Source organism: Mobula birostris, chromosome 2, assembly GCF_030028105.1.
Source record: "Mobula birostris isolate sMobBir1 chromosome 2, sMobBir1.hap1, whole genome shotgun sequence".
Lineage (NCBI taxonomy): Eukaryota > Metazoa > Chordata > Chondrichthyes > Myliobatiformes > Myliobatidae > Mobula > Mobula birostris.
Window position 1 is genome coordinate 165,945,355 of NC_092371.1, and position 27,885 is coordinate 165,973,239.

Sequence of the window (27,885 nt, forward strand, 5' to 3'; positions counted from 1 at the left end):
AAGTCATGGGTTAAGGATGAAAGATAGAATGTTTAAGGGGAACATGAGGGGGAATTTTTTAGAGGGTGGTGAGAAGTGGTGGATGCAGATTTGATTTCCACATTTAAGAACATTTTGGATAGCTGTATGGATAAGAGGAGTGTGGAGAGCTATGGTCCAGGTGCAGCTGGATGGGACTAGGTAGATTAATAGCCCAGCACAGACTAGATGGGCCAAATGGCCTGTTTCTGTGTTGTAGTGTTCTATGGCTCTATAATACTACTCATTACCAATTCCTAACATAGGTATTTTCTCTGTTTCAGCCTTAACCAGTGCCTGTGAGATTACTCACTGCTCCCTACAGAAAGCTCGTTCATGATTTCATCAGACAGTGAAGACGACCAGTACAGTGAGCGGACAGCTCTGATATCAGCCAGTGCCTCGACTATGCCTTCGTACCAGGAGATGGATGGGGGGCATGGCCTTGGCGGCAAGGGGACGAACCGGGTAAGAGCTGCTACACTGTTGTGGGGCTGTGGCTGATCTCAGTATAAACGTCAGGCACCGATAGTGAGCAGCACAGTAGCACAGTGGTAGGCACAGTGCTCTGCACTGCCAGAGACCCAGGTTCAATTCCTGCCACTGTCTGTAAGGAGTTTGTACATTGACCATGTGGGTTTCCTCCGGGTGCTCTGGTTTCCTCCCACATTCCAAAAATGTACAGATTATTAAGGGTTATTAACTTGTGGGCATGCTATATAGGCGCCAGAAGCATGGCGAAACTATGCACTGTTTTGGCCATTGACATAAACGATGCATTTCATCGTGTTTCGGTGTACATGATATCAAATACAGTAAAGCTAATCTTAATTTTATCTAATGTAAATGGAATGAAGGTACTACATGTGAGATATGCTGCCACGTGAAATTACATTTGAACCATGTGTAGTGTCTTGAATTACACAGCTCCTCGTCGAATTGTGCAGATTACATTGTATTCACGCAGCTGAAAGAGGCTGGAGTTAAAATGCTGTGGTTGGTGGAGACACTCAGCTGGTTGGGCAGCATCTGTGGAGAGAGAAACTGAGTTAACATTTCTAGTTGGTGACCTTTCCTCTGGTCCCTGCTCAATGACCTGTTTCTGCCTGACTTGCTGAAGTTTTCAACTGTTTCTACTTTTAATATAGAACACAGAAAAGTACGGCATAGTTTAGTACCTTTGGCCCATGATATTGTGCTGAGCTATATGAACCACAATCAATCTAACCCTTCCCTCCTACACAGTCCATAGCCCTCGATTTATTTATCATGCATGGCTCTATCTAAGAGTCTCTTAAATACAGTACCCCTAATGTATCTGCTTCTGTTACCACCCCTGGCAGTGCATTCCAGGCATCTATCACTCTCTGTGCAAAAAAAAAAACCTACCTCTGACATCCCCCCCCCCAAATCTTGCTCTACTCATCGTAACAGGATGTCCTCTGATATAAGTCATCACTGCCCCTGGGGTAAAAGGCACTGGCTGACCACTCTATCTGTGCCTCGTATAATCTTATACCCTGCTACCAAGTCACCTCTCCTTCTCCTTCGCTGCAAAGGGAAAAGGCCTAGCTGGCTGAAGCTTTCCACATGAGACATGCTCTCTAATCCAGGCAGCAGTCTCCTCTGCACTCTTTCAAAAACCTCCACATCCTTCTGATAATGAGGCGACCAGAAATTAACACAATACTCCAAGTGCGGTCTGACTAGCTTTATAGATCTGCAACATTACCTCATAGCTCTTGAACTCAATCCCCTGACTAATGAAGGCCAACATACTGTACGCACCTTCTTAACCAGCCTGTCAACTAGTGCACCAACTTTGAAGGATCTATGGATCCCCAAGATCCCTCTGTCCCTCCACACCGCTGAGAATTCTGCCATTAGCCCTGTACTCCATCTTTAAGTTTGACCTTCCAAATTGTATCACTTCACACTTTCCCTGGTTGAATTTGATCTGTATTTCTCAACACAGCTCTGCATCCTGTCTCTGTCCCCTGCTGTAACTTACGTTGACCTTCTACACTGCTATCCACAACACCACCCATCTCTGGGTCATCTGCAAACTTACTAACCCAACCTTCCACTTCCTCATGCAAGTCATCTGTAAAAATAACAAAGAGCAGGGTTCCCTGTGGAACACCACTGACCACCGACCTCCAGGCAGAATATGCTCCATCTACTGCCACCCACTGACTTCCATGGGCAAGCCAATTCTGGAATCCACACGCAGAAGAGGGTCCGTGTGTCCAGTGCCCATTCTCCAGCTATGACCCATCTTTACAACCTTCTCCCACACGTGTGTAAGGTTCCGAGGCGGGAGGTCTAAGTCACTGGTCCATTCTTAGGAGTTGGAGGTAGCTTGTGGTTCAAATACAATGGCATTTTTAATTTCTAAGACACAAATCACAGACTGGTGATGCATATTGAGAAATATATGGAAACAAAAAAGAATAGAAGATTGATGCAAGATGACGGCACGTTGAAAGCTTTTACTCGCTACTTCCCAGAATCAGAATCAGGTTTCTTAACACTGATGTTGTAGTGTTCCCGTGCAGTGTGTTGAAACTCTGACTAAACACCAAGTTAAACCGGAGCCAATGAAGACAGAGTCGTAGTAAGGTTAACCATTTACTGTTCACTCTTCCACATTAGCATCGTATGGTGAAAACTGTTGATATAAAAATACAAACATATACAGTGTCTGTTTCAATCTGGAGACCATGCGTGCTCTCTTCTTTTAGCGAATGTCTCCAGCCACCCTGAGTAGCGGGTGAGGGGGTCATGTCAAACTACCATCGGGCTCGAGCCCACCCCGCGTTTGAAATTGAAAAGCCAACACACGCGCCGCCCCAACCACTGCTTTCTTAACAGAAACCGCCTTAATATTTTTACTCCAAATACATTCTTATGAACTTACGGTGCTGCTTCTATAATGTTTCTTTGTGGGTAGACACGTAGCTCTTCACGATCATGCTGCACGCATGGCACCCGCCTTCACACCTTCTCCGAACCGGAAGTTACACGTAAGACGCGGCGAACCAGAGGTGACGTCATCACATGCCGCGATATACCATAGACAGTGAATTTACCTTTGTTATACTGTAACTTAATTATCAACCTTAACTTTAACTAGAAAATAGTTACAAACAAATCATTTAAAGCGTAGACCCAACAAAGTCAAACAAATGCCTTAAGGGCAACCCGGATGTGTTATGAAGTTTGTTGTCTTGTGGCAGCAGTACAGAGCGAAACATAAAAAACACTATAAATAAGACCATATAAAAAGGGGTGCAAACAGGAGAGTGCAGTAGTGAGGTAGCGTCGATGGGTTCATGGACCGATCAGAAATCTGTTGGCGGAGGGGAAGAAGCTGTCCCTAAAACTTTCTGTCTTCAGGCAGGGCCTCCCTGTACCTCCTCCCCGATTGTAGTAATGAAAAGAGGGAACGCCCTGGAGGGTGAGGGTGCTTGATGATGGACGGCGCCTTCTCAAGACATCGTCTTTCATAGATGTCCTCGATGATGGAGAGACGTGTCCATGATGGCGCTACGATAATAATTCTCCTTTCAGTGCGCTGTGTAATGATCTGAACTGTCTGAGTGGTATGCAAGACAAGCTGATCACTGTATGATGGTATATGTGACAATAATAAACCAACTCCAATTCCGATTATCTTGTGCTCTCTGACCCCTGCAGTGCAGATCCTCTGCCAGTCACCCCGCGGACGGGAGCCGAGGTTCGGGCGCCGGCACCTCCGGCAGAGAGGCGGGCGGGGAAGGTGAGGAGGAAGAGGAGGAGGAGCTGATCCTGAAGTATGGAGCCAAGCACGTCATCATGCTGTTTGTACCAGTCACCCTGTGCATGGCCGTGGTGGTGGTGACGATCAAGTCTGTCAGCTTTTACACAAGGAAGGATGGCCAGCTGTAAGTGCCTTGCGCGGCACCCACTTGCAGCCGGGCAGTTTGAGGATTAGCCTTCTCAGCGTAGAAACCTGCCACGTGGCAAGTGGTCTGTGCTGCAGTTTGTGTTCCACCCATGTTCTCACTCTCACTGGCATTGCAGAGTGCAGTTTAATAGATCTGCCCCTTTGGCAGGGCAGCATTCCCTAGGTACACTGGCAGGACAGGGCTGGGATGTAAACTCATTGCACTGCAACTCATGATTGACATATTTTGAGTCAAGTTCTATCGTCAGAGTAGTCTTCTGGTTTAAATTGGTAATGTAGAGATTTAATGCCTCTGAACCTGGCATGAGCCTTTAACTTCTGGTATGATTTCTCCCACTTCCCCTTTTCTCTTTTCCATTTTGGCTCCCCTTTTACCCATTTCCTCCTCATCTGCCCATCACTTCCCTCTGGTGCCCCTCTTCCTCCCCTTTTTCCCATGGTCCACTGTCCTTGCCTGTCAGATTCCTCCTTCAACCCTTGAACTCTTCCACCTAACGCCTCCCAGCTTCTCCGAAGGAAATGTGAAGGCATGTTTTTGACACAGAGATTGAGGGGTGGGTGCCTGGAATGCACTGTCCTGGTATGGTGCTGGAGGCAGATACATTGGGGACATGAGGAGAATGGATAAACATTATGTGGGCAAAGGGGATTAGTTTGATTACTAATTTAATTGGTTCAGCAGGACACCATGGGCCGAAGGGCCTAATCCTGTGCTCCACTCTCCTATGATCTCACTTCATCTCACCTCTCCACCCCCTCACCTGGTTTCGCCCATCACAGCCAGCTTGTATTCCTTTCCCTCCCCTCCACCTCTTTATTCTGTCGTCTTCCCCCTTCCTTTCCAGTCCTGAAGAAGGGTCTCGGCCTGAACCGGCGACTGTTTTTTCCTCTCCGTAGATGCTGCCTGACCTGCTGAGTCCCTCCTGCATTTTGTGTGTGTTGCTCTGGACTTCCAACATCTGCAGAATCGCCTGTGTTTCTTTGACCCCAGCATCTGCAGATTATTTTGTGTTCTGAATCTGGATGATGCTTTCCATTCCGTCACTGATGTGGAACCCTCAGTCTTAGCAACTGCTGCCCAAAAACACTCGAGCTCTCTACATCTCTTTCCTCCCTCCATGACACTTGCTAAAACTACGCTTTTTCACTGACTGTCATGATATCTGTTTATCAAGGACCAACTTTATTCGCCAGAAATGATGCTAACTGTAAAGTCATTGGTGATGAGTGGGTGGAGAGGGGAAACAATTCTCCTGAAGTTGATATGCATCCTCACTGTTCTGAGGACATTCAGCTCCAAGTTGTTGTGATTGCACTAGAACACTAGCTTGTTTACTTCCTGTTGGATAATGTTCCCATAAAGTGCCTTGGGGTGTTTTTATTACATTGTAAGTGCAAAGTTAAAGATGATATCCAAATACATCTGTGACTAATTATAAATATTGGAAATACATTAAGTATTTTTGACTTGTATTCCCACAGAATTTACACCCCATTCACAGAAGATACTGACTCGGTTGGACAGCGGCTTCTTAACTCTATCCTTAACACTTTGATCATGATCAGCGTTATTGTCATAATGACAATACTTCTTGTCTTTCTTTACAAATATCGATGTTACAAGGTAGGAGGTTTTGAATTTCTGTTTGTGTAATAAATTCAAATTAGTGAAACTAATTAAGTTCGGTATGCCTCACCTTTTCATAAACAGCTTTATTTGTCACTTGTACGTGAAAACATACAGTAAAATGTGTTGTTTGTTCCAACAATCAACACAGTCCGAGGATGTGCTGAGGGCAGCATGTGTTGGTGTGCTTCCAGTAGCAACATAACATGCCGACATCTTACAAACCTGTATGAGGGAGGAAACTGGAGCATCCGGAGGAAACCCACGTTAAGCAGTATTGCAGATAAACAAATCATAAGAAAAGTCAAGCCATTCCTCAGTCCAGGGCTGGGAGCTCAGCAAATGGGAACAGAACTATACAATACTTTGGGACAAACCCCACAAGCCCACATTTCTAAAATCCATTTTTAAGGGATGTGGGCTTGGCAGGCTGAGCTAATGTTTAAGTTCAAGCTGACAAGAATGGAGTTCAACCCGGATAAATGTGAAGTGGTTCATTTTGGGAGGTCAAATATGATGGCAGAATATAGCATTAATGGTAAGACTCTTGGCAGTGTGGAGGATCAGAGGGATCTTGGGGTCCGAGTCCATAGGACACTCAAAGCTGCTGCGCAGGTTGACTGTGTGGTTAAGAAGGCATACAGTGCATTGGCCTTCATCAACCGTGGGATTGAGTTTAAGAGCCGAGAGGTAATGTTGCAGCTATATAGGACCCTGGTCAGACCCCACTTGGAGTACTGTGCTCAGTTCTGGTCGCCTCACTACAGGAAGAATGTGGAAAGTATAGAAAGGGTGCAGAGGGGATTTACAAGGATGTTGCCTGGATTGGGGAGCATGCCTTATGAGAATAGGTTGAGTGAACTCGGCCTTTTCTCCTTGGAGTGACGGAGGATGATAGGTGCCCTGATAGAGGTGTATAAGGTGATGAGAGGCATTGACCATGTGAATAGTCAGAGGCTTTTTCCCAGGGCTGAAATGGCTAGCACAAGAGGGCACAGTTTTAAGGTGCTTGGAAGCAGGTACAGAAGAGCTGTCAGGGTAAGTTTTTTTTATGCAGAGAGTGGTGAGTGCGTGGAATGGGCTGCCGGCGATGGTGGTGGAGGCAGATACAATAGGGTTTTTTAAGAGACTCCTGGATAGGTACATGGAGCTTAGAAAAATAGAGGGCTATGGGTAAGCCTAGTAATTTCTAAGGTAAGGACATGTTCGGCACAGCATTGTGGGCTGAAAGGCCTGTATTGTGCTGTAGGTTTCCTATGTTTCTGTGTTCTAAGAAGGTAACACTAACTCAGATAACCACGTGTTACAACAGTGATGTGCAGAAGAGCATCTCTAAACATACCACATGTTAAATCTTGAAGTGGATGGGCTACAGCAGCAGAAGATCACAAACATACACTCAGTGGCCCCTTTATTAGGTACAGCAAATGCAATAAAGGAGATTTAGTCTTTCATTTCTGCTTCTACAGACTCCTTTACATGATGCAGTCCAGCTCCAGACAAGGTGTTCTGTCCTGCCAAAAGGTCAAGGCCCAAAACCCTGTACTTTTTTCCATGGATGCTGGCTGGCCTGCTGAGTTCCTCCAGCATTTTGTGTCTGTAACAAGGTTTGTCTCCCTGTATAAAGAGAAGCTCGCACATAACTCTCCAGCCACAGGTGTCAAGCACCCAGACCACAAAACACTAACAGCAAGAAGAAAAGAAGGGACAACTTCCATTAATACGAGTATTTTGCAGTTGTCAACGTTGGCTCAGTGGCAGCTTTTCACTTGCTTATTTGGAAAGTGGTCTCAGTGCTGAGATTTTGGCATTTGATGTAGGCTAATACTTAGCAGAAAAACAGAGGGAGACGGGATGGGGGAGAGGTAGGGGAGAGGGGGGAGGGGGGAGAGGGGAGAGGTAGGGAGAGAGGGGGAGGGAGGGGAGAGGTAGGGAGAGAGAGGGGAGAGGGAGGGAGGGGAGAGGTAGGGAGAGGGGGGCGAGGAGAGGTACAGAGAGAAGGGGTGGGGAAGAGGGGATGAGGTGAGAGGGGGAGGTGAAGAGGTAGAGAGAGGGGATGGGGTGAGGGGGAGGCAGAGAGGTAGGGCAAGAGGGGATGGTGAGAGAGGGGGATGGAAGAGGTGGAGAGAGGCAGAGAGATAGTGGTGGAGGGGAAAGGTAGGGAGAGAGGGGGAGGAGAGGTAGGGAGGGAAGGGAGAGGGGAGGAGGAGAGGGAGAGGGGAGGGAGAGAGGTGGAGAGGGACAAAGGGGGTGAGGTAGAAGGGGAATGGGGAGAGGGAGGGGGGTTGGGGGAGAGGTAGAGAGGGGAGGGAGAGGTAGTGAGAGGGTGTGGGGTAGAGAGGGAGGGGAGGGGTAGAGGGGAGATGTGGGGAGGGGTGGGTTAGAGAGAGGTAGAGATAGAGAATTCCAGAGAGAGAGATGCTTTGTTGTGGCTGCCATTTCTCAGAGGAATTAAATGTAGACAGGTCTCCCTTGGACAGAGAGCATCCCATTCCACAAACTTGATGAAGAACAAGTTCTCACCCAGTTCAGAGTGACCATATTTATCCTTTAATCAATATCATAAAACAGATTGTTTAATTATTATGAGGGACTTGTGTTTGCAAAAACTGGCTGTGTCTTTTCTTGCATTGCAAGAGTGACAGAACTCCATTAGCTCTAAATAACTTAGGGACAACGTCAATTTGTGAGGAAAGCAAGTTTTCCTGATCTGCGATTAGTATGATAAAATCATGTTAAGATATGGTATGGTTGGAGACTTCCGGTAGAGCTCATGGAGTGAAGTCGTGTTCTTGACTCGCTCCATTACCTCTGAGTTTTTTTCCTATGATCAACTATATTTAAACTAACCATTAAGGCATCGACTTTTATAATACTTTGAAACAAATTGTGTTTTTTGATATTCGGATGCTTTTACGGTCTGCTATGTCTAATAACGGGAAAAATGGGAAAGACGGCAAACCTTCAGTTAGACCGAAAGGTACTGATCTTCCTCCGACTGAACCACCGTTAACTTTGAAAGCTATATCGGATCTAATTCAAAGGGAAATTTCAACCTCTATAACTGAGCTGATTTGTGAGGAAATTTCAATTAATCTCCAGAAAATTGCCGATGCAATCGATAAAATGCAAACATCTATCACGGAACATCAGTCTGCTATATTTAATCTTCAAAAATCCACGCAACAAAATGAACTCAAGATGGGGAAAATTGAAGAAACAATTACTGTAATGAAGAAAAAACTTGACTTTCTGACTTTTAAAAACTCTGACTTAGAATCTAGAATGTGACGGCAGAATATTCGAATTATTGGTATTTGTGAAGCTGCTGAATCTGACAACCCTATAAAGTTCTTTTCTCAACTTTTAAAAGATACATTTCCTCCCGTATTTCCTGACCAACCACCTTTATTGGATCGGGCTCACAGAGTTCCATCATGTTCGTCTAAGTCAGATAAACCTCGACATGTCATTTTACGATTTCATTACTTTCAAGACAAGGAGAAATTGCTTCGATTCGCTCGACCTAAAGGTTACATTGATTTTTCGGATCTTCATTTTCGGTTCGTGGAAGACTTCAGTAAACAGATTTGGGATCAGCGTGTTCGTTACAGATCTGTGATGTTGGAACTCTACAAGATGGATTTAAAACCACTGCTGCTTTACCCTGCATGTTTAAAGATTCGCACGCCTGATGGGGCTCTCCGTTTTTTTGATTCTCCATCGGATGCCCAGAGTTACTTGGATCAATTTTCACCTTCAACATCTTAATCGTAATTTTTAATTATCTCCGTTTGATCAGAGGCTGTTAATCTGTTGGGTTTAATTTTTTTTGCTTTAAATGGGCAGAAAAATTTATTTTTGGTTAATTAATATGGTTGCCAAACTTTTTCTCAACTGCATCATTCCTTTCTTTTTCCCTGGAGACTCTGGGTGGTTATTCCCTCAGCATCATTTCACGTATTTCCTTTGAGGCCTTAAACTTTGTAGTTTTCAAATGTACTTTTTGTAGTTTTTCCTAATTAGTTTATGTTAATTATCTCATTTCTTTTTTTTTGTTTAATCATAGGGTCTGTTGTTCGTTACGGTTTTCTTTATATTTACTGACTTTTTCTTTGTATTATATCATGTTTGTCTTAATTGGTCTACTTTTTTTTTATTCCTTTACTGTTTTATAACTCTAGCTGATTTTTTTTATACTTACAATTTTTTAGTGAGCGTCTATCGGAAGTCATGGGGGTAGTCTTAGTGCTTGCTTCTTTCTGGCTGGTCTGCTTTAGATTTAGCTTTGGGGTGGGGGATGGTGGGAGGGGCTTCACTTTTTAGTTTTTTTCTTCTTGGGCTACTTATATTACCGAAGCATTGGTTGCGTTCTCCTTCCCGTTATCTCTTGTTTGTTCTGTTCCCTTTCCGGGTTCGTGGGTCGAACCTATTGTCAATCCTTTTTTTTGCGGGTTGACTTTAGGGTTTATGGAGTCTATTATTAATTTTGTCTCTTGGAATACTAATGGTCTTAATCATCCAATTAAAAGGAAAAAAGTTTTTAAAGTATTCCGGAGACTTAAAGCACATGTTCTATTTTTACAAGAGACCCATGTGCGGAGGGGGGACAGACTACGTTTTTTTCAAATTTTGGAAGGGTCAGCAGTTTCATTCGAACTCGAACGCTAAGATTTGAGGTGTCTCTATTTTTATAGACCCCTCAGTTACTTTTGTACAACATGATATTATTTCTGATCTGAATGGTAGATTTTTATTGGTTAGTGGTCTACTCTTTAATAAAAAGGTAGTTTTGGTTAACATTTATGCTCCCAATATGGACTGTCTGGAATTTTATAAATCACTATTTAATCTGTTCCCGAATTTGAATGAGTTTTCACTGATCTGGGGCGGAAATCTTAATACTTGTTTATCTCCAGTTTTGGACCGTTCGGCTCCTTTACGGACCTTAACCAATAAATCTGCGACTTTGATTAACTCATTCCTCTCTGATTCTGGGTCGACGGACATTTGGCGTTTTTTGCATCCTCAGGATTTTTCTTTTTTTCACATGTTCACCATTCCTATTCAAGAATTGATTATTTTTTTATTGACTCTGGTCTTATTTCTTCAGTGGTTAAATGTGATTATGACTCTATAACCATTTCGGATCATGCTCCACTTAAGCTTTCTATTAAAATTCAGGCCAATACACAAAATAATAGACAATGGCGTTTTAATTTGCTGTTGCTTCAGGACTCAGACTTTGTTAACTTTATGAATGAACAGATCGATCTTTTTTTTACAATCAACTATACAGATATTTCTATGAACATCCTTTGGGATACTTTTAAAGCTTATATTCGTGGTCAGATTATCTCGTATTCTGCTGCTTTGTGGAAGAAGCTGAAGCAGGAGGAACTGGTTATTGTGGACAAGATTAAGGAAATTGATGAGAAATATGTTACAGCTCCCTTTGAGGAGTTGTATAAACAAAGAACTGAACTTCAAATGGAACACAGTTTATTACTTTCGTCCTCAATTGTAAATCAATTAAAGAAAACAAGAAGTGAATTTTATGTACATAGTGACAAAGTTGGTAAACTGTTGGCTAATCAGTTGAAGACTAATTATACTAAATTTCAAATTAATCAGATTTATAATCAAAATGATCAACTGATACTTGATCATGCTGAGATTAATCAAGCCTTTTTTGATTTTTATTCCTCCTTATATCAATCAGAGTCCTTACGAGACTCTAAATATATGAATGACTTTTTAGATAACCTAGATTTCCCTAAGATTTCACAGGATATATCCTCTATGCTAGATACTCCCATTACCACTGATGAGATTAAGAATGTTATCTTTTCTATGAACCTGGGGAAAGCTCCTGGCCCTGATGGGTTTACCGCAGGATTTTATAAATTTTTTGCACCTTCAGTAATCCCTTGGTTTTTTAGGGTTCTGGAGGCTTCATTAAAACTTGGTAAACTTCCCGAATCCTTCTGTAGAGCGTCAATTTCTCTAATATTAAAGAAGGATAAAGATCCTGCTCAATGTGCATCTTATAGACCAATATCTTTATTAAATGTTGATTCTAAAATTTTTTCTAAATTATTAGCAAACAGATTAGAAAAAGCACTTCCTTATATTATTTCGGAAGACCAAACGGGTTTTATTAAAGGTCGTTACTCTTTCTATAACATTCGCACACTCTTAAATATTGTTTATACTCCTTTACAAAATGTTCCTGAGTGCGTTATTTCTTTAGATGCTGAAAAAGCCTTTGACAGAGTAGAATGGCCTTACTTATTTAAGGTGCTTGAAATGTTTAATTTTAGCTCAAAATTTATATCCTGGATTAAATTGTATATCATTCTCCTATGGCCTCAGTTCATACTAACTCTTTAAGTTCACCCTTTTTCCCTCTTTCTCGAGGTACTAGACAAGGTTGCCCTCTTAGTCCTTTATTATTTGACATTGCATTAGAACCTCTTGCAATTGCTATTCGAGAATCTCCAAATATTATTGGGATAACTCGGGGCTTAAAGTCTCATAAAGTATCACTTTATGCTGATGACTTACTTTTATATATTTTTAATCCTCAAAAATCTATCACTGCTGCTTTAGATTTATTAGCATAATTTAGTCTCTTTTCTGGTTACAAGTTAAATCTCAGTAAGAGTGAACTTTTCCCGATTAATAAGCAACTTCCCTTGTATCATAACCTTCCGTTTAAATTGATTAATAACTATTTTTCATATCTTGGGATTAAAATTACTTGTAAACACAAAGATCTATTTAAGACTAATTTTTTTACCCTTAATTGATCATATTACTCAACTTTCATTTAAATGGTCTCCATTATATTTAACTTTGATCGGTCGTATTAATGCAGTTAAGATGTTTATTCTGCCAAATTTTTTATATATATTTCAGGCATTACCGATTTTTGTTCCAAAATCTTTTTTTGATAAAGTTGACTCTAAAATCTCTTCATTTATTTGGCAAAATAAAAACCCGAGACTGGGTAAAATACATTTGCAGAAAGCTAAGAGAGATGGAGATTTAGCATTACCTAACTTTAGATTCTATTATTGGGCAATTAATATTTGACACATGAAATTTTGGTTACTTGACCGGGATACACTATCCATTCCTAAATGGGTAGCATTGGAATTACAATCTGCTTCAAGGTTATGCACTTGGCTCCATTTTAGGTTCTTCTCTTCCTTTTGATTTGAAACGCCACAAACAGGTCTGTAACCCGATAGTTAAGTATACCTTACGTATTTGGTTTCAATTCAGAAAATTTTTTGATCTTAACCAATTTGGGCTAGCGATCCCTATTTTAGGTAACATATTTTTTCCTCCCTCCTTCACGGATCGTGCTTTTCAAATTTGGAAGACTAAGGGTATTTCACGGTTTTTGGATTTATTTTTAGATGGTTCCCTTATGTCTTTTGAACAATTATCTAATAAATATAGTTTACCAAGAATACATTTTTTAGATATCTCCAAGTTAGAAATTTCCTAAGTACTATACTTTCTTCCTTCCCAATGCTCCCTCCTACATATATTTTAGATACTATAATTAACCTTAATCCATGTCAGAAAGGTGCAACGGCTATTATTTATAATATTATTATGAAACTTAGGAAAGTTCCATTTGATAAGATCAGGTCAGATTGGGAACAGGAATTGGGCTTTATTATTTCGGCGGATGACTGGGTGCAGATTTTACAACTAGTCAATACTTCCTCTATCTGTGCTAAACATTCCCTAATTCAATTTAAAGTTGTCCATAGAGCATGTATGTCCAAAGATAAATTAGCTCGTTTCTATTCTCATATTAATCCTTTTTGTGATAGATGTCCGGGGCAGATAGCCTCTTTAACTCATATGTTTTGGTCCTGTCCTACTCTGGAAACTTTTTGGAGAAACATTTTTAATATTATCTCAAAGGTATTGAATATAGATATCTCTCCTCATCCTATTACTGCTATCTTTGGATTACCTAAAATTTCCAGTAATCTTTGTCCTTCAGCCTGTAGAATGATTGCATTTCTTACTTTAATGGCGAAAAGATGTATTTTACAACATTGAAAAGAGACTAATGCTCCAACTACGTTTTTTTGGTTTTCCCAGACGATATTATGTTTAAATTTGGAGAAAATTAGAATCTTTATGATTCTTCAGTTAAATTCGATCAGACCTGGAGATCTTTTATTCAACATTTTCATTTAATGTAATTTTTTTTCTCTCGGTCCATATTTATATTCCCTTCTTGTTTTTATTTTTAACTTTTTAATGGAGGTCGGGTTTGAGGACGTGATTTTAAGTACTTTAACTCTACCTGTTTCCTAGTTAGCCCATCGCTTTGCTTTGCTTTTTAGTTTAGTTGCACGGTGGGTTTTTTTGGGTTTTTTTTTTTCTTTTTCTATTGATATACTTAAAAATTAGTATACTATTATATTACCTTGTTATTTTATGTTTAAATTGCACTGTTTGTATTAATTTTTTTCTGTATTAATATTTCCTGTAATATATTATATTCTCACAGTGTATTGGTGCCTATATGGCTTACCTTCTGTGTACTTATTCAATAAAAAGATTTAAAAAGAAAGAAGATATGGTATGGTTGAAATTTGACCTTGTGACAATCCACCTGGGTTTAAAAAGTGTGAGGCTTTATAAAGCATTGGTCAGACCACACTTATGTCTTTATAAGAGCAATTTTTCTCTTGTGTCTTATGACGTTAACAACAGAGGTAACATTGGACTGCTGACTAACCACAGTGCTTGTGTCTTCCAGTTTATTCACGGCTGGTTGATCCTCTCCTCTCTGCTGTTACTTTTTCTCTTCAGCTATATATACCTAGGGTAAGTATTTGCCTTCTGCCTTTTTTTTTTCAACTCAGTTTTTGCAGTTTGGTGTAGGTTCCTGTAATAACAGTCAGACCTGTTTTCCCACGCAGTGAAGTGTTTAAGACGTACAATGTGGCCATGGACTACCCGACCCTGATTCTCATCATTTGGAACTTCGGCGTTGTCGGAATGATCTGCATCCACTGGAAGGGTCCCCTGCAGCTGCAGCAGGCTTACCTCATCATGATCAGTGCACTGATGGCCCTGGTCTTCATTAAGTACCTTCCCGAGTGGTCAGCCTGGGTCATTCTCGGTGCAATATCTGTATACGGTATGTGTGCCATCCTCCGTGATGTAGCTCTCAGCTTTTGAAATTGCATTGTAACATCAACACTGCCTAGCGTTTAATTAATGCTTCAATTAGGGTAGTTTCAGGCAGAGTTCACAAGAGCAAAGAGCCAGGAATGGACAGAAAGTATGTGTAGTAAGGAAAGAATAAAGAATGATTGGCTTTATTGGTTACATGTACATCAAAACATACAGTGAAATGTGTCAATGACCAACTCAGTCCGAGGATGTGCTAGGGGCAGCCCACAAGTGTCGCCAGGCTTCCAGCATCAACGTGGCGTGCCCACAGTTTAATAACCCTAACCCAGGGGTAGGCAACCTACGGCCCGCGGGCCAGATCTGGCTCACAGAGGCAAAATGTTTGCCGACCCCTGCCCGAACCCATATGTCTCTGGAATGTGGGGGGAAACCGGGCACTTGGGTGAAACCCATGTGGTCACGGGGAGAATGTATGAAACCTCACAGACGGCGGCAGGAATCGAACACCGACCGGTGATTCCTGGCACTGCAAAGCAATTGTATGAACTGCTGCTGTATTGTTCCCCCAGCACTGCTGTGAATGCTCGGTGTGAAGTGCTCTATAAATTTAAGACTTCATTGCTAATTTAATGTCTTCATGATTCAAGGTAGCTCACTGTCGTTTCCAGTAAACAAGTGGAAAAGAAATTGTTACTCCAGATCTGATGCAGGACAAAAAAAAAACACAAGGAACACAATAAATATAAATACGTAAGATAGCTTATATACATAGATTGATTCTACGTCCATAAAGTGATGGTAGGCACAGGAGTGTCTGTGCATAAGGTGACTGACAGGAAATGATAAAGTAGTGGTGGTTGGGGGTGTGGAAGTGTGGGTTAGTGGGTGGACCTCACTGCTTGGCGAAAGTAACTGTTTTTGAGTTTGTTGTCCTGTTGTGGATGCTATGTAGCCCTCCTTCCTGATGGGAGTGGGACAAACAGATCTTGAGCAGGGTGGTGGGATCCTTTGTGATGTTACGGCTCTTTTTCTGCCACCTTTCTGTATCTATGCCCTCGATGGCGGGCAGGCGGATGCGTTGGGCATCTTTGACTACCCGCTGTGGAGCCTTCCTGTCCGCTGCAGTGCAGTTTCTGTAACCAATTGCAGGCTGAGTAGTAGATTGTACCAACAATAGGTTAGCATCTAGGAATGTGACGAGGCCATTGTCAGCAATAGCCTTTAAGCCACATAATTGCAGGTGCTGGTCACAAGCACAATGATGCTAGATGGTTACTGTTTTACTTCAGATCTTATCGCAGTGCTGTGCCCGAAAGGGCCCCTGAGGGTCCTCGTGGAGACGGCCCAGGAGAGGAATGAACCAATATTCCCAGCCTTGATATATTCATGTAAGTCCACTTTTGATTTTCTTGTTCATACTTGGTTGTTAAAGGAAAATTCGCAGACTTGGGGAAGGTTGCGGTCACTAACGGGATAATAAAAACATAAGAAACAGGAACAGGAGTTGGCCATCTGTCCCATCGAGCTTATCTGCCATTCATTAAGATCGTGGCTGATCTATCTGACCTACACACTTGTTCTCCATAACCCTTAATTCCTCTGCTGTGCAAAAATCTGTCTGTCTCTTGCCACACTACCTCTCTGTCCTATGCAAACTAGAAGAGGTGGAATTGGGGGAAGTAAGGTTCTGTGGGGAACAGTGTGATAGTAATGGAGCGGATTGGTGGGACTCAGGTAAGTGCATAGAAGAGTAGCAGCTCCTCTTAGGCATGATAACGGATGTTGGGAATATCAATTTGTTAAACATTGGTGTCATAATGTGTCATAGTGTGACAGTCATCCAAGACAGAAGCAGCTCCAATGGCCCACCGAGTCCATGCTGCCTCTCAGTTGCCCATTTACACTAATCCCGTTGTATTCTGCCCACATGTCAATGATCTGGATGACAGAATGGTTGGCTTTGTGGCGAAGGTTGCAGGCAATACGAAGATCGGTTGAGGGGCTGGTAGTGTTGAGGAAGAATAGAGTCTGTGGAAGGACTTAGACTGATTAGAAGAATGGGTGGAGAGGTGGCAGGTGGAGCATAGTGTAGGGAAATGTATCGTCGTACACTTTGGTAGAAGCAATAAAGGCATAGACTATTTTCGAAACTAACAGCACATTCAGAAATTGATGGTTCAAAGGGACAAGGGAGTTCTTGTGCAGGATTCCCTAAAGGTTAACTTGCAGGTTGAGTTGGTGGTAAGGAAGGCAAATGCAATGTTAGCATTCATCGAGGTCACATTCAAGTTTGGTTTACTGTCACTGAACCGTAGATAGGCATATTGCCAAACGAAACAGCGTTTCTCCAGACCCAGATGCACCACACAGGACATACAACTCACACACACGACACAAAGTAATATTACCACAAATAGATTAAAAATAATGAAGAACATTTACTGCACTGTACTTCAAGAGGACTAGAATATAAAAGCAAGGATGTAATGCTAGGCTTTAATAAGGCATTGGTCAGACCGCACTTGGAATATTGTGAGCAGTTTTGTATCAAAGAAAGAATGGCCATTGGAGAGGGTTCGGTGAGGGTAATGAGAATGATTCTGAGAATGACAGAGTTAACGTATAAGTACTGTTTGATGGCTCTGGGTCTGTACTCGCTGTAGTTTGGAAGAATGAGGGGGGATTTCATTGAAAATTATTGAATATTGAAAGGCCAAGGTGTAGTGATGTGGAGAGGATGTTTCCAAGAGGGGACTCTAGCCTCCCAAATGGTCTCAGGGACATCCTTTTAGAACAGAGATGAGGAAGAATTTATTTAGCCAGTGGGTGAGTATGTGGAATTCATTGCAACAGATAGCTCTGGAGGCTAAATCATTGGGTATATTTAAAGCAGAGGTTGATAGGTTCTTGATTAGTAATAGTGTCAAAGGTTACGGGGAGACAGAAGCAGCTTCAATGGCCCACTGAGTCCATGCTGCCTCTCAGTTGCCCATTTACACTAATCCCGTTGTATTCTGCCCACATGTCAATGATTTGGATGACAGAATTGTTGGCTTTGTGGCCAAGGTTGCAGGCAATACGAAGATAGGTTGAGGGGCTGGTAGTGTTGAGGAAGAATGGAGACTGTGGAAGGACCTAGACTGATTAGAAGAACAGGTGGAGAGGAGTAATAAATCAGCCATGATGGAAAGGCCTAATTCTACTCTTATGTCTCCCTAGATTCTGCCACTTGGCTACACATTACGGGCAATGTACTGTGGCAAATTAACTTACCGAACAGGAAAGCCAAACATCTGGGGGAACCCATATGGTCACAGCGAGAATGTGTAAAATGCACACAGTGTTGGCGGTCAAGATAGAGTGAAGTCAAGTTTATTGTCATGTTCACAAGAACAGTAAGGTATAGGCACCATGAAAAACTTGTTTGCAGCAGCATCTCAGATGTGTAGGTGCAGAGGACACACGGAATCGTAAACCAAGCATCATCATGAGAGGGTATTTGTTGGTGAGGCAGCGCGAGATTTAAAAAGAAATTGAGGCCTTTCGGAATTTTTTGGCAGGCTGCAATCATCGCAGTCTTTTACACACTCAGCAGAGACCAATAAAGTGAAGGGAAGCAGAGCAGCCATTGTTGGAGTGGGTTAGTGTTAGAGTGGTCAGGCTCCGGTGAGAATAGGCAGAGGCTAGAGCTTAAGCTTGAGAAGTTAAGAGGTATAACAAGTGTAGGCGGGATGGTCGTTCAAGCAGTGAAATGCTCCTCCTGTGAGATGTGGGATATCAGGGTATCTGGCAGTCTCCTTGATGACTACATCTGCAGGAAGTGCACCCAACTTCAGCTCCGGACTGACCAGCTCAAAGAACCGGAGGCTGGAGCTGAATGTACTTGTACCAGCAGGGAGGCTGAAAACGTCATAGATGAGACTGTAGGGCTTACTTGAAAACAAACCAAAATAGCTTAGCAACTGAGGGCGGAGGCTGGCACTGTATGATGTGCTTCTAAGATAATTAACCTCCAAGTTGAAAGAAGTACGTCTGATCCTTTATTACAAAACCAGCAAAGACGAGCATCTTATAGCGATAAAAAAAATGAACAAAACTAAAAGCAGCGGTAGAGTGAAATTATTGAAATAAGTGAAATAACAAAGTCAGTGGCCTTAGCTATATTAAACAGTTTAATAGCGTTCCATTTAGCATAATTAGTGATCAATAAAAAAAAATCAAACCGCCCCCCCCCCCCACGTGACTCACCCCGGCTGTAACTAGACTAAACTGACCTAAAGCCAAAGCATGAATGTGTAACTATATTCATTTGCTCCTACCACACCCCAACCCACGTAACAAATTCCCCATAATAAACATAACACAAAATACAACGCAGACAGACAGAAAATAGATACGTGGCCCCTTCAAGATAATATTCTCTGGATTACTCCTCATTACACATCCAGTACAGGGCAGAAATAGGATGATGATACAGGTGAATGAGTGGCTGAGGAATTGGTGCAGCGGGCAGGGTTTCAGATTTCTGGATCATTGGGATCTCTCCTGGGGAAGGTTTGACCTGTAGAAAAGGATAGGTTACACCTGAACCTGAGGGGGACTAATATCCTTATGGGCAGGTTTTCTAGACTGGGAGGGTTGAACTAATTCACCAGGGGGATGGGAACCGGAGTGATACAACTGAGGAAGGGGCAGTTGGTTTCCAAGTAGATGCAGTGTGCAGTAAGACTGTGAAGAAGGACAAGCAGATGATAGGGCAAAATTATAGTCAGTGGGATGTGTTAATGTGTAACAGAGGGTCAAAATTGAAAAGGGTGATGAATACACGACTAATGGTGTTATATTTAAATGCACGCAATATACAGAATAAAGTAATTGATCTTGTTGTGCGGTTAGAGATTGGCAGGTATGATGCTGTGGACATCTCTGGGTTGTGGCTGAAAGAAGATCATAATTGGGAGCTTAACATCCAAGGACACACCTTGTATTGAAAGAACAGGCAGGTAGGCAGAGGTACTGGGGTGACTTGATAAAAAAAAAAATGAAATCAAATCCTTAGAAAGAGGTGACATCAGATTGGGAAGATGTAGAATCCTTGTGGGTAGAGTTAACAAACTGCAAGGGTAAAAAGACCCTGATGGGAGTTACATACAGGCCTCCAAACAGAACCAGGATGTGGGATATAAATTACAACGGGAGGTAGAAAGGGTATGTCAAAAGGACACTGTTCCGTTAGTCACGGAGAATTTCAATATGCAGGTAGATTGGGAGAATCATGTTGGTGCTGGATCCCAAGAGAGGGAATTTGTAGAATGCTTACGAGATGGCTTTTTAGAGCAGCTCATGGTTGAGCCCACTAAGGAAAGGCAGTTCTGGATTGGTTGTTATGTAATGACCCAGATTCAAAGTACATTTGTTATCAGTATTGGGACCGCTTCTTTTCACGTTATGTGTCATTGATTTGGATGATGGAATCAATAGCTTTGTGGCCAGGTTAGCAGGTGATTGAAAGATAGGTGGAGGGGCAGTTAGTGTTGAGGAAGGCGCAAGTCTGCAAAAGGACTTTGACAGATTGGAAGAATGGGCAAAGAGGTGGCGGAGGTAACTAGAGTATAAAAGCAAGGATGTAATGCTGAATCTTTATAAAGCATCTGTCATATCTGTGATATCCTTCTGGAGGAACATTGTATCATTTTTTAATGCATGCATTTCTAAATGATGATAAACGAGGACTGAGTGTCCTCATAATCTAATCTAATCTAATCAGACCGCACATGGAGTATTGTGTGCAGTTTATCTAAGAAAAGATGTGCTGGCATTGGATAGGATCCAGAGAGGTCCGTGAAAATGATTTCCGGAACCAAAGGGTTAACATATGAGGAGCATCTGATGGCTCCGGGCCCGTACTCATTGGAGTTTAGAAGAATGAGGGTGGATATTGAAAGGCCTAGGTAGAGTTGATGTGGAGAGGATGTTTGCTATAGTGGGGAGTCTCAGACTAGAGGGCATAGCCTTGGAATAGGGATATGTCCATTTAAAACAGAGATAAGGTGGAATTTCTTGAGGCAGAGGGTGGTGAATCTGTGGAGGCCAAGTCATTGAGTAACTTAAAGCAGAAGTTGATAGGTTCTAGATTAGTCAGGATTTCAAAGTTTATGAGGAGAAGGCAGGAGATGGATAATAAATCAGCCATGATGAAATGACGGAGCAGACTCGATAAACTGACCAGCCTAATTCTGCTCCTATGTCTTGTAGTCCTAATGGTCTTATGACCATGTGTATTTACCTGTAATTGGAATTTGCTGTGGTGTGTTGGTCAGGGCATGGCATACAACAAAAAACAACATTTTACAAATACTATAAAGAATAAAAACTATTTTAAAAAAGATATGTATACAGTTGGAGTCAGAAGTTTACATACACCTTAGCTAAATACATTTAAACTCAGTTTTTCACAATTCCTGACGTTTAATCCTAGAAAACGTTCCCTGTCTTAGGTCAGTTAGGATCATTACTTTATTTTAAGAATGTGAAATGTCAGAATAATAGTAGAGAGAATGATTTATTTCAGCTTTTATTCCTTCCATCACTTTCCCAGTGGGTCAGAAGTTTACATACACTTTGTTAGTATTTGGTAGCATTGCCTTTGAACTGTTTAACTTGGGTCCAACGTTTTGGGTAGCCTTCCACAAGCTTCTCACAATAAGTTGGTGGGATTTTGTTCCATTCCTCCAGACAGAACTGGTGTAACTGAGCCAGGTTTGTAGGCCTCCTTGCTTGCACACGCCTTTTCAGTTCTGCCCACAAATTTTCTATCGGATTGAGGTCAGAAAATGATGTCAAGTCTGGTTCATCTTTGGGAGCAATTTCCAAATGCCTGAAGGTACCACGTTCATCTGTACAAACAATAGTACGCAAGTATAAACACCATGAGACCATGCAGCCGTCATACCGCTCAGGAAGGAAACGCATTCTGTCTCCTAGAGATGAACGTACTTTGGCACGTAAAGTGCAAATCAGTCCCAGGACAACAGCAAAGGACCTTGTGAAGATGCTGGAGGAAACAGGTAGACAAGTATCTATATCCACAGTAAAACGAGTCCCATATTGACATAACCTGAAAGGCTGCTCAGCAAGGAAGAAGCCACTGCTCCAAAACGGCCATAAAAAAGCCAGACCACAGTTTGCAAGTGCACATGGGGACAAAGATCTTACTTTTTGGAGAAATGTCTTCTGGTCTGATGAAACAAAAATTGACCTGTTTGGCCATAATGACCATCGTTATGTTTGGAGGAAAAAGGGTGAGGCTTGCAAGCCAAAGAACACCATCCCAACCGTGAAGCATGGGGGTGGCAGCATCATGTTGTGGGGGTGCTTTGCTGCAGGAGGGACTGGTGCACTTCACAAAATAGATGGCATCATGAGGAAGGAAAATTATGTGGATATATTGAAGCAACATCTCAAGATGTTGCCAGGAAGTTAAAGCTCGGTTGCAAAAATGGGTCTTCCATATGGACAATGACCCCAAGCATACCTCCAAAGTTGTGGCAAAATTGCTTAAGGACAACAAAGTCAATGTGTTGGAGTGGCCATCACAAAGTCCTGACCTCAATCCGATAGAAAATTTGTGGGCAGAACCGAAAAAGTGTGTGCGAGCAAGGAGGCCTACAAACCTGACTCAGTTACACCAGTTCAGTCTGGAGGAATAGAACAAAATTACAGCAACTTACTGTGAGAATCTTGTGGAAGGCTACCCAAAACGTTTGACCCAAGTTAAACAATTCAAAGGCAATGCTACCAAATACTAACAAAGTATATGTAAACTTCTGACCCACTGGGAAAGTGATGAAAGAAATAAAACCTGAAATAAATCATTCTCTCTAATATTATTCTGACATTTCACATTCTTAAAATAAAGTAGTGATCCTAACTGACCTAAGACAGGGAATGTTTTCTAGGATTAAATATCGGGAATTGTGAAACACTGAGTTTAAATCTATTTGGCTAAGGTGTATGTAAACTTCTGACTTCAACTGTAGATAATAAAGGTAGAGATTGAAGGACTGATATGGAATAAAATGGGCATAGATTCATAAATACCAGCATGTATTTACAAAGTAAACAGCATTATAAAAAGTGGTTTAAAGTCTTTACGATGCAGTGCAGTTGATGGGGATAATAGACAGGGACGATTGGTGGGGGGGGTTGCTATCTAGAGTGGTTGATCACATTAACTTTCTGCAGGAAGAAACTTTTAAGAAGGTGTGAAGTTTTTGTTTTAATAGCCCTATAGCACTTTCTAGAAGGGAGTTTTTGGAAAAGGCACTTTGCTGGGTGGGTAGTGTCTGCAATGATTTATCTTGCCTGCTTCATTGTCCCGGACACATACAAGTGCTGCAGTGATGGTAGACTGTAATACTACCTTTTCCGCTGACCTGACAGTTGGCTGTAGTTTGCATATATTGTGGGAGAACACTACAGACAATGATAGCTGATGTGAGCATGTTGTCTATGATAGCAATGTAGAATTGCACCATTGTGTTCTGGGGAAGTTTAACTTCAACATGAATTGTCCAAAGCCAGTGAGGAGAGGGAGGGAAAACACGAACGAGGGTCTCAGGAGTGGTGAGGCAGCGACCGTATCAGCTGTGCGGCTGTTGATATGCACACTTGGCTGGGAGCTGCTCGTCCTTTGGTGAACATGATAATAACTAAACAAAACTGCTTCTTTGGGTTGTGCTTTGAAGTGTGGATTAATGACCCAGTCTGAAGATGATTAAAGATTAGTTTTTATTTGTCAAATGTACACCGGAACATCAAAACAAACATACAGTGAAATGCATTGTTTGCGTCAACGATCAAAAGTCTGAGGTTGTGTTGGGGGCAGCCCGCGCAAATATAACATGCTCACAACTTACTAACGCTAACCTGTACATTGGGAGCGTGCGGAGGAAACCCACACAGTCACAGGGAGAATGTACAAACTCTTTACAGACAGTGGCGGGATTAGAACCCTGATCGATCGCTAGCACTGTAAAGTGCTATGCTAACCGCAATGCTGCCACGCTGGCCAGTGGAATACAGTGGAAAGTATTTACAATCTACAGTAGAATAGGACTAATCTGGGATTTCCAAGGTGCTATCCGTGGGAGAGCCAGGTCACAGTCTGTCCTGTGTAGATTGGTATAACAGGAAATCAGATTAAATTTGCCTTGACCCAAACAAATGGACACACTTTCTTAATCAGTTGTCTTTCCCTGCAGCCACCATGGTCTGGCTGGTGACGATGGCGAAGCGAGATTTGGGCACTGAGGAGCCTTCGAACAACACATGTAATTCAGGTTGGTGTAAGACTGACACTCGGAGATTTGCAGTAAGGCATGTTAGGACTTGGGCGGAGGTCAATTTGTTGAATGCAGGTCCAAGACCCTTTTTATTGCAATGACAATATTATGATTGTTGATTATCATTGAATCCTACAGAGCTCTGCGAGAACTGGCTTAATAAAGTGGCCCACATCAAAGTTGCTGGTGTACGCAGCAGGCCAGGCAGCACCTCTAGGAAGAGGTACAGTCGACGTTTCAGGCCAAGACCCTTCGTCAGGACCTGCTGTGTTCACCAGCAACTTTGATGTGTGTTGCTTGAATTTCCAGCATCTGCAGAATTCCTGTTGTTTGCGTTAATAAAGTGGCCGTTGTGTGTATGTTCGTGAATTTCTGCTGCTGTAACCTATTCTCTTCAGGGTTTGATGTGTGCTTCAGAGATGCTCTTCTGCACACCACTGTTGTAACACCTGGTTACTTGAACTACTGCCACCTTCCTGTTAGCTTGAAGCAGTCCGGTCGTTCTCCTCCAACCTCTCTCATTAACAAGGTGTTTCCACCCACAGAACTGCCACTCACTGGATGTCCTTGTTTTTTGCACCCTTCTCTATAAACTGTAGAGACCATTGTGCATGAAAATCCCAGGAGATCAACAGTTTCTGAGATACTCAAGCTACCCTGTCTGGCACCAATCACACCACAGTCAAAGTCACTTAAATCACATTTCTTCCCCATTCTGATGTTTGGTCTGAACAACAACTGAATCTCTTGACCATGTCTGCGTGCTTTTATGTATTAAGTTGCTGCGACGTGATTGGCTGATTAGATATCTGCATTAATAAGCAGGTGTATCTAATAAAGTGGCTACTGAGTGTAGATTGTGGTTTATCTGCACCTTAACTCCATTCTTCTGTCTTATTGCTATATCTGGAAAAATGTGATAGTTGCATTTTTATCCTGGATATTGTGGGGGGAGGGGGTGGGGAGAGACTGCTTTTTGTTTCCACCATCTCTCTGTAACTTACAAAGCGCAGGAGGATCTCAAGCTCAGGCAGCACCTATGGAGGGAAATGCACAGTCGGCACTTCAGGCCGAGACCCTCCATCAGGACTTCAGTGGCGAGCAATGAATGCTTTAAAATAACACTGGTCCATCTGTTGTGCTCAGAGATGGCACAGTAAGTGAGCTGCAGAGGGCTTCTAGAAATATCTGGCTTCAGAAACGGACTCATAGTGTCATAGATTAAACAGCCAGCCTAACTGGTCTATGCCAACCACAGCATCCTCCCTGCTATTCCCAGTCACCCACATTCGGCCCATAACCCCCCCAGCCCCTCCCTCCCTGTACCTAACCAAATGCCTCTTGCGTGTTGCAATCATACTCGCCTTGACCACTTGCTCTGGCAGCTCATTCCAGGTATTCACCATTGTTCACATAAAGAAGTTACCTCTTGGGTCTCCTTTAAACCTCACTTTTTGCACTAATTTATTTATTTTATAGTAATTTGTAGCTTTTTGATGTATTCCACTATACAATAAATTTCATACCATATTGTCATTGACAATAAATCTGATTCTGGTGCTGATAAATCTTTCCCCTCTTGTATCTGTGTTCTGTGTTTTGGACTTCCCACCCTGGAGAAAAAGATTATGATTGTTCAGACTGATTTTATAAAATTCTCCGAGTTCACCCCTCATTCTCCTGCACCCCAGGGAATAAAGATCCAGTGTGGCTGACTCCTTCCTATAACTCAGGCCGTCTAGCCCAGTCATCATCCTTGTAAATCTGTCCTGCACCCTCCCCAGCTTGACAATGCCTTTCCTACAACGTCTTCACGAGGACTAGGATATGTAGTGCTGAAGCTTTATAAGGCATTTGTCAGACTGCACTTGGAGTATTGTGAGCAATTTTGGGCCCCTTATCGAATAAAAGATGTATTGGCATTAGAGAGGGTCCAGAGGACGATTCTGGGAACAAAAGGGTTAATGTATGAGCAGTGTTTGATGGTTCTGAGCCTGTACTCACTAAAGAATTAGGGGAGGATCTCATTGAAACCCATTGAAAGGCCTAGATAGAGTAGATATGGAAATGATGTTTCCAAGAGTGGGTGAGTCTAGGACCAGAGGGCACAGCCTCAGAATAGAAGGATGCCCCTTTAGAACACAGATGAGGAGCTGTAACCCGGAACCCCCTGTGTTTTTACTCTGTGCTGGGGAAAGAGCACTTGGTTGAAAGAAAAATGGAGGGCTCTGTAGGAGAAAAGGGTTAGATTAATCTTTGAGTAGATTAAAAGGTCAGCACTACATTGTGGTCTGAAGGGCCTTTACTGGGCTGTACTGTTCTATCTTCTGTGAAGGTGAGGAATCAACAAAAGAGGGAAGGAGAAGTCTCCGTTCCCTTTATTATTTAAACAGGAATTCTTCTGAAGACCTTTGTCAATTTAGAACCTTACTCTCCTGTGTAGAGAATTATCCTGATGTGGACGTCGAGGTGAACCACCAGGCTGACCAAGTGTTGGATGATGTCACCAGTTTACCTCAGGCCCAGGAACAAGGAGGGCACCATGCAGCTTCTGGTATAGAGGAACCGGAGGAGGAAAGTAGGTGAACTTGTTCTGCTCATTCAACCACCAAGCAGACTGAATGGGCCAATGGGCCTGTTTCTGTGATGTACTTTCCTGAGCCTCTGATCTCCTTCACTTTCCATGCATTTACCTGTCTGGATCCTACCAAACCTGCATGCCTACTTCTCCTTTTCAAATCAAAGCTCGAAGTAACTTTATTATCAGATGTCACCATAGATTCATTTTCTTGCAGGGTTTCACAGTAGAACAAAGAAATACAATAGAATCACTGAAAAACTACACACAGACTGCCAAATAATCAATATGCAAAAGAAGACAAACAGTGCAAAAAATATAATAATAAATAAATCCTCAATAAAACCTATTTTTTGAGTAAGCTCTTGGTCCTCCTTCCAGCCATGCAAGTTGTTATATCTTGGTCTCTACCTGGTGTAATACTTCTCTGTATGTTGAGTCAGGGGTTCTTTTTCAGAAGGTACGTGGAACTAGCAGGTTCCTCTAACTCATTGCCACCAACTTCGCCAACTCCACATCCAGCATTACTGGAAAAGCATGGAGTTTTTTTAGTTGCCCATAGGTTATGGGTAAAAGGCAAGAGAATGGGTTTGAGAAGGTTTGGAATAAATTGGACCTTGCTGTCTTGTTACCACTACCATTGGGCAGAAACACTGAAACCATGGTATGGGACATGGTGCCTTAGGTCCCACACCACCAGGTTCAGGAACAGTTATGACGCTAAAACCATCATAGATACGGCTAGGGTTAACCCTAACCTTAACCCTAATCCCAAGCCAGCGTGGAGTTTTCTAAGTTGTCAATGGCCCTGCATGGAATAGTGTGGCATAAATTGGGTCTGACCTTTTCATAATAAACCACCGCCCAGGCCATGCTGTCTTCTCGCTCCTACCATTGGGCAAGGGATACAGGAGCCTTAGGTCCCACACCATCAGGTTCAGGAACAATTACCCTAAAACCATCAGACTCCTGAACTGGCATGCATAACTTCACTTGCCACAACTCTGAACTGATTCCACTATCTAGAGTGGGGGTTCCTAACCTGGGGTCTGCAGACCTCTTGCTTAATGGTTTTAGTCCATGGCGTAGAAAAGGTTGGGAACTCCCAACCTAGAGTCTCACTTTAAGGGACTCTTTACAGAGTGATAGAAAACTACAGCACAGAAACAGGTTCTTTGGCCCACCTAGTCTG

General features: G+C 42.4%; 1 protein-coding gene across 5 annotated transcripts in view; it reads left to right on the forward strand.

Moving 5' to 3' along the window:
• Window positions 1-27,885, forward strand: part of psen2 (presenilin 2) — a 37,863-nt gene that overhangs the window by 3,167 nt on the left and 6,811 nt on the right. For all 5 annotated transcript variants that reach the window (XM_072250938.1, XM_072250914.1, XM_072250931.1 and 2 more), the window contains exons 2-9: window positions 303-486; window positions 3,718-3,944; window positions 5,450-5,591; window positions 14,392-14,459; window positions 14,555-14,775; window positions 16,061-16,159; window positions 24,035-24,112; window positions 26,559-26,693. In XM_072250938.1, the coding sequence (XP_072107039.1) occupies window positions 355-486; window positions 3,718-3,944; window positions 5,450-5,591; window positions 14,392-14,459; window positions 14,555-14,775; window positions 16,061-16,159; window positions 24,035-24,112; window positions 26,559-26,693 (1,102 nt within the window). In that variant the 5' untranslated portion in view covers window positions 303-354. The remainder of the gene's footprint in view (window positions 1-302; window positions 487-3,717; window positions 3,945-5,449; window positions 5,592-14,391; window positions 14,460-14,554; window positions 14,776-16,060; window positions 16,160-24,034; window positions 24,113-26,558; window positions 26,694-27,885) is intronic.